The 20,073-nt window shown below is 43.5% G+C and overlaps 1 protein-coding gene across 1 annotated transcript in view; it reads right to left on the bottom strand.

Annotated features, from left to right (window-relative positions):
• The window catches only part of GPD1L (glycerol-3-phosphate dehydrogenase 1 like), a 65,646-nt gene that overhangs the window by 6,318 nt on the left and 39,255 nt on the right, over nt 1-20,073 (bottom strand). The window contains exons 4-7 of the mRNA XM_053600097.1: nt 18,700-18,838; nt 11,704-11,816; nt 420-653; nt 49-155 (exon numbers count right to left, since the gene is read on the bottom strand). Coding sequence (XP_053456072.1) covers nt 49-155; nt 420-653; nt 11,704-11,816; nt 18,700-18,838 — 593 coding nt within the window. The remainder of the gene's footprint in view (nt 1-48; nt 156-419; nt 654-11,703; nt 11,817-18,699; nt 18,839-20,073) is intronic.

Here is a 20,073-nt window from a genome sequence, read left to right as displayed (position 1 = left end):
AGGCTGGAAGTCATGAGAACTGGTCTCACCGGCACTGGGAAGACTTACTTGTCCATCAGTCCCTTCTGCTTGAGGATGCGGTGCACTTCAGCAGAAGTCTGAGGCCCTTGGAGCTTCTGCCCATTCAGCATTTCCTTTTCCAGTTCTTCAATGGTCTTAAAAACAAAGGGTGAAAAATAAAATCAACAGTAAAGACCAGACAATCACTTTGTCTAAGAGGAGAGTCGGGCAGAGAGCTTCGATCCCCCACTGCAAGCCAAGGAAAGACAGACATACACGAAAAAGGACAGAAGAGTCAAGTGAAAACAGGACAACCCCAGCAAACAACAGGGCAGCACTGATCTCTGCAGGGCACAGCGAGCCTAACCCAGGAGCTTCATTGAGGAAGGGGGGTGGTGGCAGGGCAAGCCAGGGGCTACCTTCCCAGTCCTGGCAAATGCCTCCGCCACCCTGCGGTTCCGCCCTCCATAGCAGGTGGTGATCAGGTCAGCTACTCCACAGCTCTCCAGAAAGGTGGCTGTGGACACCTGGCCCTTGCAGAAGATTCTGGCAAAAGAAATCATTTCCATGAGTCCCAGGCGGATGACGGCAGCTTTGGTGTTGTCTCCGCAGCAGAGGCCGTCGCAGAACCCAGCTCCCACAGCCACGATGTTCTGCAGAGGAGACAGCAAAGCCGAGATGTCATAACCTTACCCACTGTGCATTAGGATGTGAGGGGCGGGGCAGGCACAGGCGGGGACAGACCTGCTACCCCAGCCCTACCCTCAAACATTCAAACATGCGGGCGGCGCCTATGGCTCAAGGAGTAGGGCACCGGTCCCATATGCTGGAGGTGGTGGGTTCAAACCCAGCCCCGGCCAAAAAAAAACACAATAACAACAACAAAAAACATTCAAACATGCACTCTACGCCAGGGGCACAGAGATGATCAAAGAAGAGATGGCCTTCTACATTTTCACTTACAGGACAAAGGGCCCATATTTGGCATCAGCAGGAAGCAGCCACTGAGGGTGCTGGCCAGAGAACTAGACTGGCTGATAAGTCTGTTTGGGCCTTTTGGGTTTTCTTTGATTGAATGCTTTATGCAACTGTAATAGTCACACAGAAAAAGTACATGAATCCTAAGTGTATGGCTTGATGGAATTTTTACAAACTGAACACACCCATGTAGCTACAATCATGATTAAAAATCAGAATACAACCAATGGAAAAAAAAAAAAAAAAAGAATACAACCAGTGCTCTAGAAAGCCCCTGAGACCCCTCGGGAGGTTTATCCATTACCAAAGGGGACCACTCTTCTCACCTCTCACAGCCTAGAGTAGTTGTTTTACATGCCTTTAAACTTTATATGAGTGGGATCATACAGTATATAATCTTTCATGCTAGCTTTTTTTCCCACCATCATGTGAGATTCATCCATACTTTTACATATAGCACATTAATTTTAATTGCTGCATAGTATAGCATTTTGCAAATATACACAATTTAATTATCTATTCTTCTTGGGTACTTTCCAATTTGGAACTATTACAAAGGGTGCCGCTAGAGTGACTACGTTCTAGCAATTCTGTTGGGTAGAACTTGGGAGTTGAAATGCTGAGTCATTAGGTCTGAGTATGTGCAGCTTGGGTTTTGGCCTTTGTTTCATTTAATAATTCCTAAATTAGGGCGGCGCCTGTGGCTCAGTGACTAGGACACTGGCCCCATATACCGAGGGAGGTGGGAACCTGGCCCAGGCCAAACTGCAACAACAACAACAACATAGCCGGGCGTTGTGACGGGCGCCTGTAGTCCCAGCTACTCAGGAGGCTGAGGCAAGAGAATCACCTAAGCCCAAGAGCTGAAGGTTGCTGTGAGCTGTGACACCAGAGCACTGTACAGAGGGCAAAGTGAGACTCTGTCTTTTGGGCAAAAAAAAAAATCCCTAAATGAGTATATGGAGCACTCACTCTTTACATGGGCTTTGCTAGACATAAGGCAAATTAGACACAGGGCCTACATCTTCAGAAGCTGATAATCTGGTACAGGTGTAGAGAATTTAAGGGCCCAAGTGCCTGTTTTTGTAAATAATATTTTCTGGGAACCCAACTATACCTGATCATTTACATAGCATCTGTGGTTGCTTTTGTGCTGTTATAGCAGATTTCAGTAGTTGCAACAGAGACCATATGGTTCACAATACCTAAAACATTTTCTATCTGGCCCTTATAGAAAAAGTTTGCTGGTAGTGCCCGTAGCTCAGTGGGTAGGGAGTTGGCCACATACACTAAGGCTGGAGTGTTCGAACCCAACCCAAGCCTGCTAAAATCAACAATGACAGCTGTAACAAAAAAATAGCCAAGCATTATGGTAAGTGCCTGTAATCTCAGCTACTCGGGAGGCTGAGACAAGAGACTCGCTTAAGCCCAAGAGTTTGAGGTTGCTGTGAACCGTGGCACACCACGGCACTCTACTGAAAAAGAAAAAGTTTGCTTACCTCTGGAGTAACAGAAAAAATAAAATCTGCACACAAATTACTAATTTCCAACAGAAAGTGATATTCCAGGTAAAGAGCTGAAAATCTGAAATTTCATATCAACACACCAACACTGAACACACACTGTGAAGGAAGCTTCCCACTGGTGCTGAGCCATGGGCAGAGTTATGGGGAGTATGGAGAGGGAGGGTTCCCTGCAGGGTAGGGGAGACATAAAGATATAATTAGACACAGGGCTTGCCCTCAAGGAGTTGCCAATCTAGCTGAGAAAAGAGACACAGCAAAGCACATCACAAGACAGAAGGAAGAGCATGGGCTGAGAAGCGCGAGAGCCACGAGCTTCATTTCAAAGCAGGGAAGGCTACACGGGGGAGGTGGCATCTGAGCTGGGCCTCAAATATGTGAAAATCAGATTATCACATATAAGTACAAGGTTGGACAATTACATTCACAAACTTGCCACCATGTGCTTACGTTGGCCGCACTGTACAGACAACTCAGTCAGGTTTCATAACCTTGGTATAACATATCTCATAGCTGTGTTTGTACTGATGTACAGCAGTGTCTTGCTGACTAGCATTTATTATTGTTGTTGGGTGTTTTTGTGTGTTATGCAATGACAGCTCTGATGGCTATTCCAGAAAGAGTTCCAAAAGTGCTTTGAAGGGTGGACTAAGTCCTGATGTTGGTGCATGGCTTCCCAAGGGGAATACTTTGAAAGTGACTGTAGTAATATTCAGCAGTGAGATACATAGCATCTTTCCTAGGATGGGTTCACAAACTTAATTGTCAGATCTCATACGACAAGTAACATCTGCCTAGATTCACAGGTGACATTGGTCAATTCCAAGCTACCAATGTGATGTTACTGAACACGGTGGGGATGAGATGTGCACAGTGAGCTCTTATCAGATGGTAGGAGCCAGCTCCAGCCCACTTCTGGAAGAGGATTTGAAATGGTGCCCAAAACTTGCCCAGTACCTGTGGTGCGCTGTTATTCAGGATTTTTATGGTTGCAACTGGCATTAGCTAAAGCAAACAGGGAATTTATTGCCTCACATAAAAATGTTCAAAGGTAGAGCTGACCGGGTTTAGTTGCTCAAACAACACAGGTGAGAATCTCCTGCACTGTTTATTGTCTTCCCTGTTGGCTTCATTCCCAGGCAGTCCCTTCCCCTATAGTGGCAAAATGAACCCCAACCTGCGGGCCATCTTCAGCAGAGAGCTGCTCCTTCTCTAAATTCAAGGACTTAGCAGGAAGCTGGCTGGGCGCAGTGCCTCACACCTGTATAATCCTAGCACCATGAGAAGCTGACGCAGGTGGATCCCTTGAGCTCAGCAGTTCGAGACCAGCCAGAGCAAGAGCGAGATCCTGTCTCTAAAAATAGCTGGGTGTTGTGGTAAGCGCCTGTAGTCCCAGCTACTTGGGAGAATAAGGCAAGAGGATCGCTTGTGCCCAAGAGTTTGAGGTTATTTTGAGCTGCGACGCCACAGCACTCTACCCAGGGCAACAAAGTGAGACTCTTTCTAAAAACAAAAAAAGAAAGAGAGCAGGAAGCCTATAGTTTTAGACTTGGCTAGAAGAGTACCATGGCGTCACAGCTCAAACTCTTGGGTTCATGTGTTCCTCTTGCCTCCTGAGCAGCGGGGCCTAGAGTTGCCCGCCAAAATGTGTGGTTAGCTTTTTCTATTTTCAGTAGAGATGGAATCTTGCTCTTGCTCAGTTTGGTCTCAAACTCCTGAGCTCAGGCAATCCACCCACCTTGGCCTCCCAGAGTGCTAGGATTACCTCCGCACTCAGCCACATTAACTTTGTTAAACCTCACAACATTCCTGCAAGGCAGGTGCTGTTACATGTAATGGAAGACAAGTCACAGCATGAGTGCCTTGCCCGAGGAGATCATACCACCCTGTGCAGCTCTAGGGCCAGTGAATGAAAGGCACAGAGAGGTCACCCCAGCATCCAGATAAGAAGCTTCTAACAGGAAGAGCTGCTGGGGGGATCCAGCTACCCTCTCAGCCCCTCTGTGACACTTACTGCAGGACACAGGGGTCTGGACCACTTCAAAGCTTCCCCCAGTTAACCTTTCTACCAGGGGGAGCACGGGACCTACTTCAGGGAAAAGTCACTGCTCGGAGGACCCTGCCCTGCAATCCAGCTTAATCACCTTATGACGGGTCCTGAAATCCTCACTCACCCCCTCCATCATTTATCCCTGTCAAAAGAAAAATAAATACCCTGAGCCGGTCAGAGCATGTCTGAATAGCATCCGAGCAGATGTCCTCTGAGATGGGTCAGCTGTGAAAGTTATCATTATCCACTGTGCTTTTAAATCTGCTTTAAACTATTCTGAAGCTAAAAATACCATAATTTTCAGAAGACAGACGTGCTTATGCCCTTCCCCATTTCCTGGGTTATGGCAATACTCAGAGGCAATCATCCACTCCCAAGTGCAATCGTTGCAATTCTGAATCAGGGTGGGTTAGAAGGGGCTCAATTCCTCTTCCAATCCCACCCTCTCACAAAAAGAATGTAAGCCTAGAGGACGAGTCCATGCTTCCTGAAGACTGTGCAAACACTTTCACCACATAGGAAGAATTGCTCCATTTGAAACCAAAGACAGTATTCACTATTTCCTCTATGTCAAACCATCCATCTGACACTTCTTGGTGCTAGCAACTAAGAGGAGATGGTCTATGTAGAATTTAGGCTTACTAAAAACAAGGTACAGGGTGGCGCCCGTGGCTCAGTGGGTAGGGCGCTGGCCACAAACACCGAGGCTGGTGGGTTCGAACCCGGCCTGGGCCAGCTAAAACAACGACAACGGCAACAAAAAATAGCCAGGCATTGTGGTGGGCGCCTGTAGACCCAGCTACTTGGGAGGCTGAGGCAAGAGAATTGCTTGAGCCCAAGAATTTGAGGTTACTGTGAGCTGTGATGTCACAGCACTCTACCCAGGGTGATAGCTTGAGGCTCTGTCTCAAATAAACAAATAAATAAAGACAAGGTACAACATATTGTTTGCAGGCTGGTCCCTACGTTAGTAGCTCAGCTGGGATGTCAAGGAGGGCTGAGGTCAAGCGCACACTTGGCCCATCAAATTGGGCACTCTGAGATGAAGCTGCCTTAGGTAGAGTGGCACTGTCTAACTGAAGTCTCTCTAATGGTGTAAATTAGGGCTGTCCAACCTGCGGCCCATGCTTATTCTGCGAGGACTTCTTTTGCTTATCTGTGGTATGGGCTATTGTGAAAAGTATGCATAGACCTTTTTTTTTTAGCTACTCAGCTTTGATTAGTGTTTGTGTATTTACTGTGTGGCCCAAGACAACTCTTCCTCCGATGTGGTGCAAAGAAAAGGTTGGACACTTCTGATAAATGCTTTACATCTGCTCCATCCAATTCAGCCAGAAATGGCCACTGAGCATCTGAAATGTGGCTTCTGTGACTCAAAACTGAGTTTTTAAAAGAATTTTAATTAAGGTCTCTATTACCTTTTTTCCTCCATGAGAGGGACCCACTTGCAACTCTCTTTGGAAGTGCTCTAAACTTTCTCTTTGACCTTCCTAAGTAAAATCTCTCTTTGCTACCCTGAAATTTGTGCAGGTTACTTTTACTTTCCATCCACACTGCCTGGGATGCTTCCATTTTATTTTCAGTTTCGCTCACTTTTGCTTTCGATTACCACCATTAAAAAAAAAAAGCATTTTAATTAATATGGATGTAAGTATAAATAGCACATATTGCCAGTGGCTGGCATGTGGGCTGTGCAGGCCTTGCTCTCACTCACACTAAGGTGCTGCTGGGTCTGGCAATGGCCCTGACCAGAGCCGAGACACTAGGCCGTGCACCACAGCATGAGTTGCCACACAGCCAATGCCCCAGAGCAAACCCACCTTCACAGCAACTAGAGCCACAGCACAGCACAGGCTGCTGAATCTATGGCACAGGCTGCTGGTTTATTCCCAATCTATTTTTTCCTTCTTGAATAACAGAGGGTCTTCATGTAAGTATATGGCTATCCAGGAAAAAAATCTCCCAAATCATTTTCTAGCCTCTCTTGCAGCTAGGTATGGTCACACATACTATGTCTATTGCGACAAAGCCAAAGTACTACGTTGACACTTTCCAGACTCTTCCTTACAAGAGAGTTGCCACATGTCTTTTGCTTTCTTTTTTCTTTCTTCCTCTTTTGACCTTGCTGCCTGGATGGCAGATGTGATGTTCGTGCTCTGATCACCACCATTGAACATGAAGACAAGGGCCAGACCTTATGCTATGGTTTGAATGTTTGTCCTCTCCAAAACTCACGTTGACATTTGGTTCCACTGTGGCAGGGTTTGGAGGTGGGGCCTGAGGGAAAGGGTTAATATTGTTGTGAAAGGACTTTCTTTTGGCTCTTTTCTCTCCTGAGGAGCAACGTTCCTTCCTTTGAAGGATGCAGCATTCAAAGCACCATCTTGGAAGAAGATAGGTTCCCGTGAGACACCACACCTGCTAGCACCTGATAGGAGATTTCTCAGCCCCCAGAACTGTATGATCAGTAAGTTTCTGTTCCTTATAAATAACCAATCTCAGGCATTTTGTTATGGCAGCACAGAACAGATTAAGGTACCCTAGTAAGCGGGAAAGAGCCTGGGTCCCTAAAAACTCTGTGGAATAAAAAAAAAAAAACTCTGTGGAATAGAGTTATGTATATTCTGGATTTTTACTTCTACCTTGTTTGGCCACTGCAAATTGAGTCTCCCTAATCCAAATATCTGAGATGCTCCAAAATCTGAAACTTTCAGCGCTGACATGACATTCGAAGGAAAGGCTCATCGGAGCATTTCAGATTAGGAACATTCAGCCAGTGAGTATAATGTAGATATTCCAAAACTCGAAAAAATCCGAAATCCAAAACACTTCTGGTCCCAAGTATTTTGGATATGGATACTCAACCTGTATTATTTTGGGTCTCTGTTAATAAAACAATCCTGGTAAAGCATCTACATTGAGCTAGACACTTATAATTTTTGTACTTTTAGCTCTTTATATTAAAACAAAAACACAGCCTCGATGAAAGAAGCCAGGGTGGTGCCTGTGGCTCAATGGGTAGGGTGCCGGCCCCATATACCAAGGGTGGCAGGTTCAAACCTGGCCCCAGCCAAATTGCAATAAAAAAATAGCCAGGCAGGGCAGTGCCTGTGGCTCAAAGGAGTAGGGCGCAGGCCCCATATGCTGGAGGTGGCAGGTTCAAACCCAGCCCCGGCCAAAAACTGCAACAACAACAACAAAAATAGCTGGGCATTGTGGCGGGCACCTGTAGTCCCAGTTACATGGGAGGCTGAGGCAGGAGAATCGCCTAAGCTCAGGAGTTGGAGGTTGCCGTGAGCTGTGACGCCAGAGCGCTCTACTGAGGGCGATAAAGTGAGACTCTGTCTCTTAAAAAAAAAAAAGAAGCAGCAGCAGCCAGACACAAAAGTGTACATATTATAAAATTCCAGTTATACTAATTCTAGAAAATACAAACTGTAGTATTCAAAAGCAGATCAGTGGCTAGAGGTTGGGGACACAAAGGGACACGTAGAGTTGTTTGAGGATGACAGAAATGTTCTGCATCACGGTGGCAGTTTTCACAAGTGTATGTACGTAACTGTTAAAGCCCACTGTAGGGGCTTTTGTCATTAAATTGCTTTTGTCATGATATTTTGGTCAAGAAATTATACAGCCTAGGCTGGGCGTGGTGGCTCACGCCTGTAATCCTAGCACTTGGGAAGCCGAGGTGGGTGGATTGCCTGAGCTCACAGGTTCGAGACCAGCTTGAACCAGAGTGAGACCTTGGCTCTAAAAATAGCCGGGTGTTGTGGTAGGCGCCTGTAGTCCCAGCTATGTGGGTGGCTGAGGCAAGAGGATCACTTGAACCCAAGAGTTTGAGGTTGGTATGAGCTAAGACACCACGGCACTCTACCACAGATGACCAAGTGAGGCTCTGTCTCAAAAATAAATAAATAAATAAAGCCCACTGTATTACATACTTTAAATAGATGTAATTTAATTATATGAATTACACTTAGGGTTGATTTTTTAAAAAAGAATGCCTCCTTACTCATTAAGAGATTAACACAGCTAAGGGTTAAGAGTTCGTGAAGGACATTCTGAAGGTAGTAACAGGCACTGGCACAAAATAATTATGCATAATTCCTTTGAATTTTCTTTTTATTGTATCCTTGTAGGAAGCTGTTTCCATATTTTTTTTCTAGTCAAATGCCCCCTTTTTTTGAGTACAATAAAGATAATGTACTTTGATTGGCTAGAATAAGAAGATTACTAAAGGTTGTTTTTTTTTTTTTTTTCAGAGACAGAGTCTCACTTGTTACCTCGGTAGAGTGCCGTGGCGTCACAGCTCACAGCAACCGCCAGCTCCTGGGCTTAGGCGATTCTCTTGCCTCAGTCTCCTGAGTAGCTGGGACTATAGGCACCCGCCACAACACCCGGCTATTTTTTGTTACAGTTTGGGAGGGGCCGAGTTTGAACCCGCCACCCTCTGTATATGGAGTCAGCACCCTACTCACTGAGCCACAGGCACCACCCAGATTACCAAAGATTGTTAATGTGAAAAAGTAAACTGTAAAAAACTACTCAAACAGCAAGATCTAGTTTTTGTTTAAAAAGGGGGACATAACACATATGTATAGGCAGTCCCCAATTACAAACATTTGACTTACGTAAAACACATGCTTCCAAATGGAGGCTTTCACAGTAAGTCTGTGATTTACAAACATACAACTGATAAACAACTTGTGCTTATGAACAGAGGCTGTTACAGGCAAAAGAGAAATGTACTTGTTCCAACTTACATACAAATTAAAGAACAAACATACAGAACCTATCTTGCTTGTAAGCAAGGGACTACCTGTATACAGGCTAAAAAGGTCGGAAGGCTATACAACAAACATTAACAGAGGTTATTTTCAGGATGTGAGATGGTGAGTGATTTTCTTCTTTACACTTTTCTGTTGTGAGAAATACGATGACTATGACTACTTAGATAACCAGGAACATTAATCCAAACTATTATTTATGTGATGGAAGAAACACGTGGCCATTTGTCCTTCCCTTGGCAGGCTCTGATGGGGGGGGGAGGGGGGAAGGGAGGACATTATTTCCCTCACAGTGTCTGGACACAAACCAGAAAAGGCAGGTTGTACATAGTAACCAAAGAAAACCCACGTTCCCACTCCAACTGTGCCAGTATTTGCTACCACCAAGTCATTCCCTCTCTCTGGATCGCCTTATCTGTTCAATACAATGATTAGACTCAATAACAGCCAAAGTGCCTGTTTCTCAGGTTTCAAATATCCCAGCTCTGATGCAAGCTGACAGGAATGATAGTAAATGATCTATTTTCAAAGGATAAGAGGACGTGGGGATGAAGAGGATAAAGGGCTCTCAACCCTCCTTTGCCTCCATTGAGTTAAGCGGGCACAGATCCACTTGTAGGCCTCCTGCCAGCAAAAATGAAAAGCCATTCTGAGTTCAGATGGGAGACCAGCATGAGCTCCTGTGAGCAGAAGCTTTTCCGGAGCCTCAATCTAGAATCCTTCTCCCCAGCACCCTCTGTTCTGGGCAGGATTTCCACAGTTTCTCCATCAACTGCCCCAAACATCCAGTCACTTAAAAACAGCTTTGGAGCAGCTCAGACCAACGCTGAGCAATTAAGCTTTCATGATGCCCCCTGCTGTGGAGTGGTCATTAGTTTAATGAAGGACTATTAAAAATACATAAAAATCTCAACCAACAAAAATATACAAAACAGCCAAAGCCAGCATCTTGAATGCATGAGCAGGGCCTGCACAATGTGGAGAACCCACCACATTGACTTTTAGAAACATGCAGGTGCTGCCTGGGAGCTCACGCCTCTAATTAGCTTTAATTTCTTTCTTTCTTTTTTTTTTTTTTTTAGTAGAGACAGAGTCTCACTGTACCGCCCTCGGGTAGAGTGCCGTGGCGTCACACGGCTCACAGCAACCTCTAACTCCTGGGCTTACGCGATTCTCTTATCTCAGCCTCCCGAGCAGCTGGGACTACAGGCGCCCGCCACAACGCCCGGCTATTTTTTTGTTGCAGTTTGGCCAGGGCTGGGTTTGAACCCGCCACCTTCGGCATATGGGGCCGGCACCCTACTCACTGAGCCACAGGCGCCGCCCTAGCTTTAATTTCTTAAATGCTCATTGTGTATCATGACCACACATAATGTACATAGTATTAGTTCTAGAAAGTAGTTTTAAATTCTTACCAGAGGAAAAGAACAACAACTTACAAGAATAGAAAGACATTCTTAGGACTTTGGTCTCCTAAGCATTCTTCCAATCTTTGTCATTCTTACCTGACAAAGGCAGGTGAGTGCCACACTGCCTAGCTTCCTCCCCCAGGTGCTCAAATTACTGAAAAGTGACTCAGACACAACTTCAAAGGGTATTCAAATGGAGACCTCTTCACCCCCAGCCCCAACCTCTCTTTTTTGTAGATGGCAGTGAAAGCTACTCGGATGCAGTGGGAGAGGTGGGAGAAAGGCTGGGGCAGCTGCTGCAGCCCAGCTCACCGCTAGCAGCTCCTACAGTTAGGACAGAGGGAGGGATGGGGACCCAAGACTTTAAAAAGCAGAAGCCCAAGTGCGGAAACTCTTCCTTTTACTTTGCAAGCCACTTGCCAACAGAGGCTGCTTGTTTAATCAGATCTTTTTTTCCCTTTAGAGGACAAAGATAAAACTATTCTAGAAAAAAATCTCTCTGTCAGCAGCAGATTATTTTTTCCTTTACCAAGAGCAACCAGCCAAGCTAGTGGAGTAGCATAATTAAGGGGAACAAGTTCCTTTTCCTGCCCGGGATGACAGATAGGAGAAACACATGAATTAATAGAATCATTTGCTCTTGGACAAAACCTACAATTAAGGAACTCTCAATACTTTCCAGATATTAGTGCTGCCAACTTTCCAAAGGCCAAAACATCAGAATTCTCCCATATTTACACGTAAAAGCAAATCATGAGTCAGAAAGGAGATGAACCACCCAGGAAAGGCTGTAGCAAAACAGGAAGTTATGAACAAGGCTTTCAATTCACTATTCTTTGCTGAAGTGAGTGCCTGGAACACAGAGCCCATTCTTCAGCATTAGATTTAATAATGCTAACATTTGCCTTGCTTGCTTAACTCCTCTCCTAGAGTAGCAATAACAAGGCTGACTTTACCTTAAGAGCACCACAAAGTTCAACAGTGTCTGCATCATCAACCACAGTAATCCGAAAATTTGGAGTCTGCAGAAGTTCTTTGAAGAGAAGGCCATTCTCTATTACTTTGCTGCCTATTGAAAGGTTAGGAAAAAAGGAAATCAGTAACAGTCTCTAAACTTAATTTTCACATCTAACACACTTTAACTTTTTTTAGTATAAAAGTAACATCTGTTCATTATAGAAAATTTAGCAAACCTATAGAAGTAGAAATAGGAAATAAAAACATCCCACAAACTAACCAGAGACGATCATCTACATTTTGACATACATGCTTAATGACAAAGAATATAACTGTTAATCTGTTAATAGGTTTTCTTAAAACTGGGAGCTTAATGTACAACATGTGGTTTCATAAGCTGCATTCTCTAAATTCCAAAAGATGGAAATGCATCTCGAGTCTTTGTTTTTATTACGGATATATTCCCCTTCCTTAGGACAGTGGGGAGGAGGTGATGTTCAGTAGATTTTACACATTTAGTATTGGGAGACCATCGATTAAAAAACAAAACCAAATAAACAAAAACGAAACCTTACACACACACCCTGATCTGCCCTGACTGGTGGGGCACAGTATAAGGCTAATCAATCTGCCCTCCCAGTCTAGGAAGGCTCTGAAAATCAGGGTCACAGGCTCACCAGCCAAGTCCTTGCTCCTAAGTCCATGTCACACACAGAGATGGCAGAAGGCACACTTGGGCTCTGCCAGCCTTGAATAGGAGACCAACTGTCTGCAAGCTTGTCTGCACACAACAATCATCTGGGCTTCTTTAGAAACACCAAAGCCCAGGCCCCATCTCAGATCAATCAAATCACAGACTCTGCAGTGGAGCAGGCCCCAATAGTTTCTGAAGCTCCCTAGATGATTCCAATAGGTAGACAAGTGTGCAAACCTTTGATTTATCTTCCTCTAGCCAGCTTCCCCACCAGTAAGTAACTATGGCACACTTATATGAGAATCATACATGATTTTTCTGAATAGTGGTCAAAGAAAAAAGTGAAAAACAGTCTTTAAGTCATAAGGAGAATTCAGAGACCCCCATATAAAGATGACGGAGTCAGCTGACACCTGACTTGCTTGTCAGCGTGCTTATGATCTTCTCTATTTACAGATAGGGAAATGGAGGCCCAGGGAGGTTTACCAACTTGTCCATGGTCACAAGCTAGTAGGGGGCAGGGCCCAAATTCTAATCCACATGCTGCTCTGGCCTCTGGGGTCTGTGTTATGCCAGTTCTTGGGGGTGGGAAGAGAGAAGAAAAACCAAACATGCATCACAATTAGAACTATCTACCACCAATGCAGAAGAATTATGATTGTCAACAATTAAAATTACACCCAGAAGTCATCAGATGTGTTCCTCAGTTTTTATCTACAAAATACTGTTTTTTTTTTTTTTTCAAATTGTCACGTTACTAAATGGTGTTACATTAAAGCCCTGTGTTAAGTGTCTGCCTTTGACTGAACTTCTTTCTTCATAGTAACTTTCAATGTGTGTGTTTCATTGTTTCAATAGTGGGTTAATCTTCTTTCACTTGGCCCCTATAGGAGAGTTTGCTTTTGCTAATAAACTAATACAGATGGTAAAAAAAAAAAAAAAAAAAAAAAATTATACCCAGAAGTCAGTGTCAGAACAGTCCAGAGGAGGCTGGAGTAAGGGTGGGTACAAGAAGTAAGTCCAGGAGTTAATCGTTTCTTTTTTTTTTTTTTTTTTTGAGACAGAGCCTCAAGCTGTGGCCCTGGGTAGAGTACCTTGGCATCACAGATCACAGCAACCTCCAACTCCTGGGCTCAAGCGATTCTCTTGCCTCAGCCTCACAAGTAGCTGGGACTACAGGCGCCTGCCACAACGCCCGGCTATGTTTTTGGTTGTAGTTGTCATTGTTGTTTGGCAGGCCCGGGCTGGATTCGAACCCGCCAGCTCTGGTATATGTGGCTGGCGCCTTAGCCACTTGAGCTATAGGAGCTGAGCCCAGGAGTTAATCATCTTTAAAGACAGGTGATGGGTACATAGGGTTCATGATATTGTTCCATCTTTTTTTTTTTTCTCTGAGATGTTCCAAAATAAAACCCCTAAAATATCCATAACACATTTTCTATACTACAGGCATTACTGTTATCGGTCATTTAACTGAGTTCTCGTTTCTAAACGCTGGAATGGTGTCAGCTTGAGCAAACTGTCTTCTTCCTTTTTTAAACAGTGCACCAGTCCATGTAGGTGATTCTGTGCAACACTGTTTCATCATCTGGGTTGGGTAAACTAACCCCTGGCCCCTACATCATACCACATGGCCCCTGTGCCTCTCCTCTGTACCTCCCTACATGAGGGATGCTCAGGAGCATGACAGGCAAGCCCCTCGCAAGCCTCTTTCCTGCAGCTGTCTGCATCTGGAAACCCGAGGTGGTGCTGTGAGCCACTTGAGGAATGCACAGGGGCAGGTAACTCTCTTGACTGGCACTAACACAAGGCAGGGGCTCTGGGTTCCTCTGTGGTTGCAAGTAAAACACAGTGTCCGTCAGAAGGGTGGGCCTGACTTAACAGCAGTTTCACATTTTCACAAGTGTACCTTTCTAAAAATTATTTTATATCATGGATAAGAAAGCGCTAATTTGATTATTACTACCAGTCATAAAGTGATGTGGCAAGCAGGGACCAGATCATCTGTACAGAACAGGTAATGGTCAAAAAACCATGTGGGAGGGCTGCCCAAAACTCAATATGAACCAAAAGACAGGAACCTCCCCTTTCTCTTGTGAGGCCAAGGCCTTTGGAGAAAGGCCTCAGGAGAAAACGCATACAGGTTCATTTAACGTGCATACATGAAAGCCTGCAAAATGAAGACCCAAAGATACAGGGGAAATCGTCCGTTTTCATGCTTAGGTTCAACAAAGTATGGATAGCCATGTGGAAATAGGTTTGAACAAAATGGGTGTGATCTGGTGTTAACAGACTGAGTGGGAAAATCCAGCAAGGCCTGTTTGTCTGGATTCTTCTTGGCCTTTCTGAGCATGCCTGCCTTCCTCTCAGGAATACAGGGGTCTTATGACCTCAAATAAGATGGCCAGTTTTTATGCAGGACATTTTTAGGTTTTTGGCTGGCTTTTTTTTTTTTTTTGAGACAGAGTCTCACTGTGTTGCCCTCAGTAGAGTGCTGTGGCGTCACAGCTCACAGCAACCTCAAACTCCTGGGCTTAAGAGAGTCTCTCGCCTCAGCCTCCCAAGTAGCTGGGACTACAGGCACCCGCCACAACGCCTGGCTATTTTTTGGTTGCAGCTGACATTGTTGTTTAGCAGGCCTCGGCTGGGCTCGAACCCACCAGCTTCAGTGTATGTGGCCGGCACCCTAACCACTGAGCTATGGGCACCAAGCCAGTTTTAGGCAGGCTTTAAAGAAAAGGGACTCTGGGTTTGTGGGGAAGAGGGAGTCTAGTTTTATGGCTACTCTTAATGGAGCAGAGACAGGAGGGAAGCAGAAAGTCAGAGAAAAATATTTCCTTTTGAGGCAGCTTCCAACACGTTCATTATGGGTGTTGTTTTCTAAGGCCCAATATCATGTTTTAGAGGCAATAAAATTCCTTCAAAACCCGAGGTGGTGGGTTCAACCCTGGCCCCAGCCAAACTGCAACAAAAAAATAGCCAGGCGTTGTGGTGGACACCTGTAGCCCCAGCTACTACTCAGGAGACTGAGGCAAGAGAATCGCCTAAGCCCAGGAGTTGGAGGTTGCTGTGAGCTATGACGCCACAGCACTCTACCATGGGCGACAAAGTGAGACTGTCTCTACAACAAAACAAAGCAAAAAAATCCTTCTTTCAGTCTGGATTTAATATTTGTATACTTAGAAGCTCCATAAGAAGATTATGTATCCTGGACATTTAGCACCATGCCTGGTACATAATAGACTTTGAAAACTATTTGTAGAATGACAATAAAAGTCTCATTCTGAGGTAAGCCACCAAGAATGAAGGGAGCTTTCACCACAAGGGGGCGCCATAGTTCACTATGACAGTATTTTTAAGGCTGAACCGATGCCATTTTTCCTTCCTCAAGTCGGTCAAGATTCTGAAATCTACCATAATCAAAAATGAGCTGGTCCCTAATCAAGGAAGGAGATCTGGATAATCACACAATCATCAAATACAGAAAATTTAATGTTGATACAATATTATTACCTAATATCAACCCATAGTAAAATCTCACCAATTACCCCTTTCATAGCAACTCTCCCTACCCAACACAGCACGTAGTGGTCATGTCTCTTTAGTTGTCATTAATCAGGGACATTCCCTCAGCCTTTCATGTTTTTCATGACATTGACAGTTTTGAAGGATATGAATCAGGATTTTGTTTTTTGAGACTTAGTCTCAACTCTGTTACCCAGGCCTGACTGCTATGGCATCAGTCTAGCTCACAGCAACCTCAGACTCTTGGGCTCAAGTGTCAACCTCCTGAGTAGCTGGGACTACAGGCACCCGCCAGGAAGCCTGGCTAATTTTTCAATTTTTAGTACAGATGAGTTTCACTGTTGCTCAGGCTGGTCTTGAACTTCTGGGCTCAAGTGATACTCTTGCCCTGGCCTCCCAAGAGTGCTAGGATTACTTGCATGAGCCACCATACCCAGCCTAACCCAGCAGTTTTATAACAGTTTTTTTCATTTGAGCTTGTCTGATATTTCCTCGTGATTAAATTCAGCATATATAAAACAATTTTTAAAACATCACCTTCACGTTCTATTTCATTTTCAATGCTTTACTTGATTTAATGCAGGTCACCAGTGCCCACCACAGTTAACCCACAAAGGGGGCATAGAAGTATTGAGTAAACAGAAACCAGAGGGAAAGAAATGTCACCTTTATGCATCTGCCTGTCTTTACAAACCAGGAAAGACTATGCACTGAACTGGAAACTTTCTTACAACAAATAGGGAGAGGCAGATAAAAATCCTAGCCAAAATCTGTAGGTAGATAGATACAAAGTTCAAATCAGAGGTTGGAGATTAAGTCTCAACCACACAGAATGATCAGGTAACCAGACATTCCAGCCAACTGGAAACATTAATGGCAAAAAGGATTGAATTGGAGCAACTAGTTAACACTCTTTTGAAAAACACAAAATTACACAATAGTTTCATAGCCTACATTAAAATTACAGATGGGTAAAAGAAATTTAACTGTAAGAGTAAGACATACAAGTATATACAGATAAATTGTTTTTTTAGAAGGCTATTTAGAAACTGCTAACAATGATTCTGTCTCATAGGAGGGAATTGGGTGGAAATGACCACTTTAGCACTAATTTTCTACCTTCTCATAATGTTTGAATTTTTTTTTTTTTTTTACCTGTGTCTGTATCACTTTTATAAATGTCAACCTGCGCAGGTGATATTATAAGACATTCTTATTTTCTTCTTTATATTATGTGTGATATTGCTTTTCCTCAGAAAATATTAAAAAAATAAAAAGAAGTTTCAAGTGTCTAAATATATGGAATTGTCAATGTAATATTATGAAGCCATGAAGATGTACAATATACTAACAGACTTTGAAAGTTGTTACATAATAAGTAAATAAATATAATTTATTTACAATTATAAAACAGTATATGACTTGCTACAAACACCAATTAATAGTTTACACAAATGGAAAAAAGGATATATAACAAAAAATGAAAATGAAAATTTTAAAATGGCTTTCTTTTGATTATTTCTATTTTTCATAAGGATGATATGAATTACCTATGAAATTAAAAATAAAAATTAAGGGGAAAAATGCAATAAACCTAAAAATGCCCTACCTATGGGCAAATACAAGAAACTGGAGCTGGCCAGGTACAGGGGCTCACGCCTGCAATCCTGGCACTCTGGGAGGCCAACACGGGAGAACTGCTTGAGCTCAGGAGCAATGGTAAGACCCTGTCTCCACTAAAACAGAAAAGACCCATTTTCTACCCAAAGTAGGAAAAATTAGCTGGGCGTGATGTCACATGCCTATAGTCCTGCCTACTCAGGAGGCTGAGGCAGGAAGATTACTTGAGCTCAGGAGATTGAGGTTGCTGTAAGCTATGATGACGCCACTGCACTGTACCCAGGGCAACAGAGCAAGACCCTGCCTTCAAAGCAAAACAAGAATCTGAGCTACGTTTTCCTGTATACCCATCTCATTCTCTCACTCAAGAGTGGCTAACCTCTCTCTGTTCCCTTTTACTAAGCTGCCAAGGAGAAAGGATTCTCATTGCTTGTGTGCTTGACAGGATAGAAGTTACGTTCTGTAGTGGTAAATAAAACTTAAACTTTTGCAAAGCATCTGAAAATACAGTGGTGTGCTGTTCCAACTGTGCATACTTTAATATGGCACATGGCACTTGAGAGTTCTTAAAGCCTCTTTTAAAAGAAATGAAAATTTTTGCAACATAAATGTGAAAATAGTATCTCTACTCCATAATGTGTAAGAACAGAAAAAGCTTACTATTTCAGGAAACAGGAGACCCAATTGTGTGCCTTGATTCTATATTCTAAGTTACATTGGGGCAGGTAACTTACTCTCTGAGTCTTCGTTATTCATCTGAAAATGGGTTCATTGCCACCAATTCTTAGTGGTCATTAGAATCAAGGTAGATCCAGATACTAGCATTTGAGAGAAAAGAAAGCTGGGTTTCTAAGGCCAGGGGCTCTCCTACCAAGCACCTGCTTCTTGGTATAGGTGACCTTGCACTTGTATTTAACCTTGATGATTAATTACTGGATCATGGTGAGTCAGAAAGATCTCTTTGCCTTTACATTCATTCTGCAGGTTGCTGAAACACTTCAGTTCCCCAGAATGGCATCCTTACGTACTGATGCCCACCTGATGAATGTTATGAGAGGCAGGGGAAAGGCACTATAGAAAATCCTGGAAATGGGAAATATACACGTTACAACAGTAAACATCCAGACTCCTGGGCCCCTCCCTGGACAGCCCTTACCGATGGTGGTCTCACAGAACTTCTCTGCGGCCACCTCATTGGCAATGTTGGCTCCCATCAGCACACTGATGTCAATGCCCATCTTCTCTCGGATGATGTCAGAAATGAGCTTCAGCCCCTCAGGACCCTCATCTATACCCTGTATGGATGTCGACAAGTTAGGGGAAAACAAACCACCAAATCAAAGAGGCAAGACGTAGCTACTTTATAAATAATTTAGATTCAGATACCATTAACATACACAACTTGAAAACTTTCTCCTACTTGTAAGAGCAAATACACATACCGTTTACACACTGTTTAAAGAATAATAAAATGAAAAGAATAGAATGGACATATATCCACCATCCAGGCTATGAAGCAGAACATGACGGACACCAGTGACGTCTCCTAGTGTCTCCCCACTCAAGTTCATCTTTCTTCCTTCCACCCCCCACCCCAGGGGAACCACTACACTGAAGGCTCTAAGCATCACTCTCTTGCTTTTTCTGGATCATTTTACCACAAATGATGGTCCCTAAACGATGTTATGCCATTATGCCAGAATTTGAAAGTCTATCAGTGACAGTGTACACCGCCTGTGGTGTGCTTCCTTGTACTGTATTATTTCAGAGTTCCATCCAGGTGACTGGGTAAGTGTTCCAGTTCATTCCTCTAGTTCATTTCTGCTTCACTTTGCTATCCCAAAATAAATAGTTCACAATCCATTCATTCATTCTATTGCTAATTGACATCTAGGTTGCTGCAGTTTGATTTCAAAAACATTCATCTTACAAGGGTCCTCAAACTTTTTAAACAGGGGCCAGTTCACTGTCCCTCAGACCGTTGGAGGGCCGGACTATAGTTTAAAAAAAAAAAACTATGAACAAATTCCTACGCACACTGAAAATATCTTATTTTGAAGTAAAAAAAACAAAACGGAAACAAATACAATCATACCGCCGCATGTGGCCCGCGGGCTGCAGTTTGAGGACGCCTGAATAAGCCCTCTGGCACAAAGTCTTTCTAGGGAATTCTTAGTCTTTTTTATGACATGGACTCTTCCCCTGGCAATTTAGTGAAGCTTATGGACTCATTCTCAGAATTTCATATGCATAAAACAACATACCTGAGATTACTCAGGAAACCAATGTATTGGAATATAGTTATCAAAATATTTTTTAAAATTTGCGATAAAGTATTATGCGTACTGTTTTCTTAAGACATCATAAAAAGATGTCATGTCCAAGTAATGAAGAGCATAAACGATACCTTGAGACACTTGGAACTGTCATAAAGAAAGTCCCTACGACTTCTACTGACAACCAGGACACAAGCCTGCTAATAGTTCTTTTTTTTTTTTTTTTTGAGACAGTTTCAATTCTATCACCCTGG

Source organism: Nycticebus coucang, chromosome 8 (genome assembly GCF_027406575.1).
Source record: "Nycticebus coucang isolate mNycCou1 chromosome 8, mNycCou1.pri, whole genome shotgun sequence".
NCBI classification, from domain to species: domain Eukaryota; kingdom Metazoa; phylum Chordata; class Mammalia; order Primates; family Lorisidae; genus Nycticebus; species Nycticebus coucang.
This window is presented reverse-complemented; position numbering and strand designations above follow the sequence as displayed.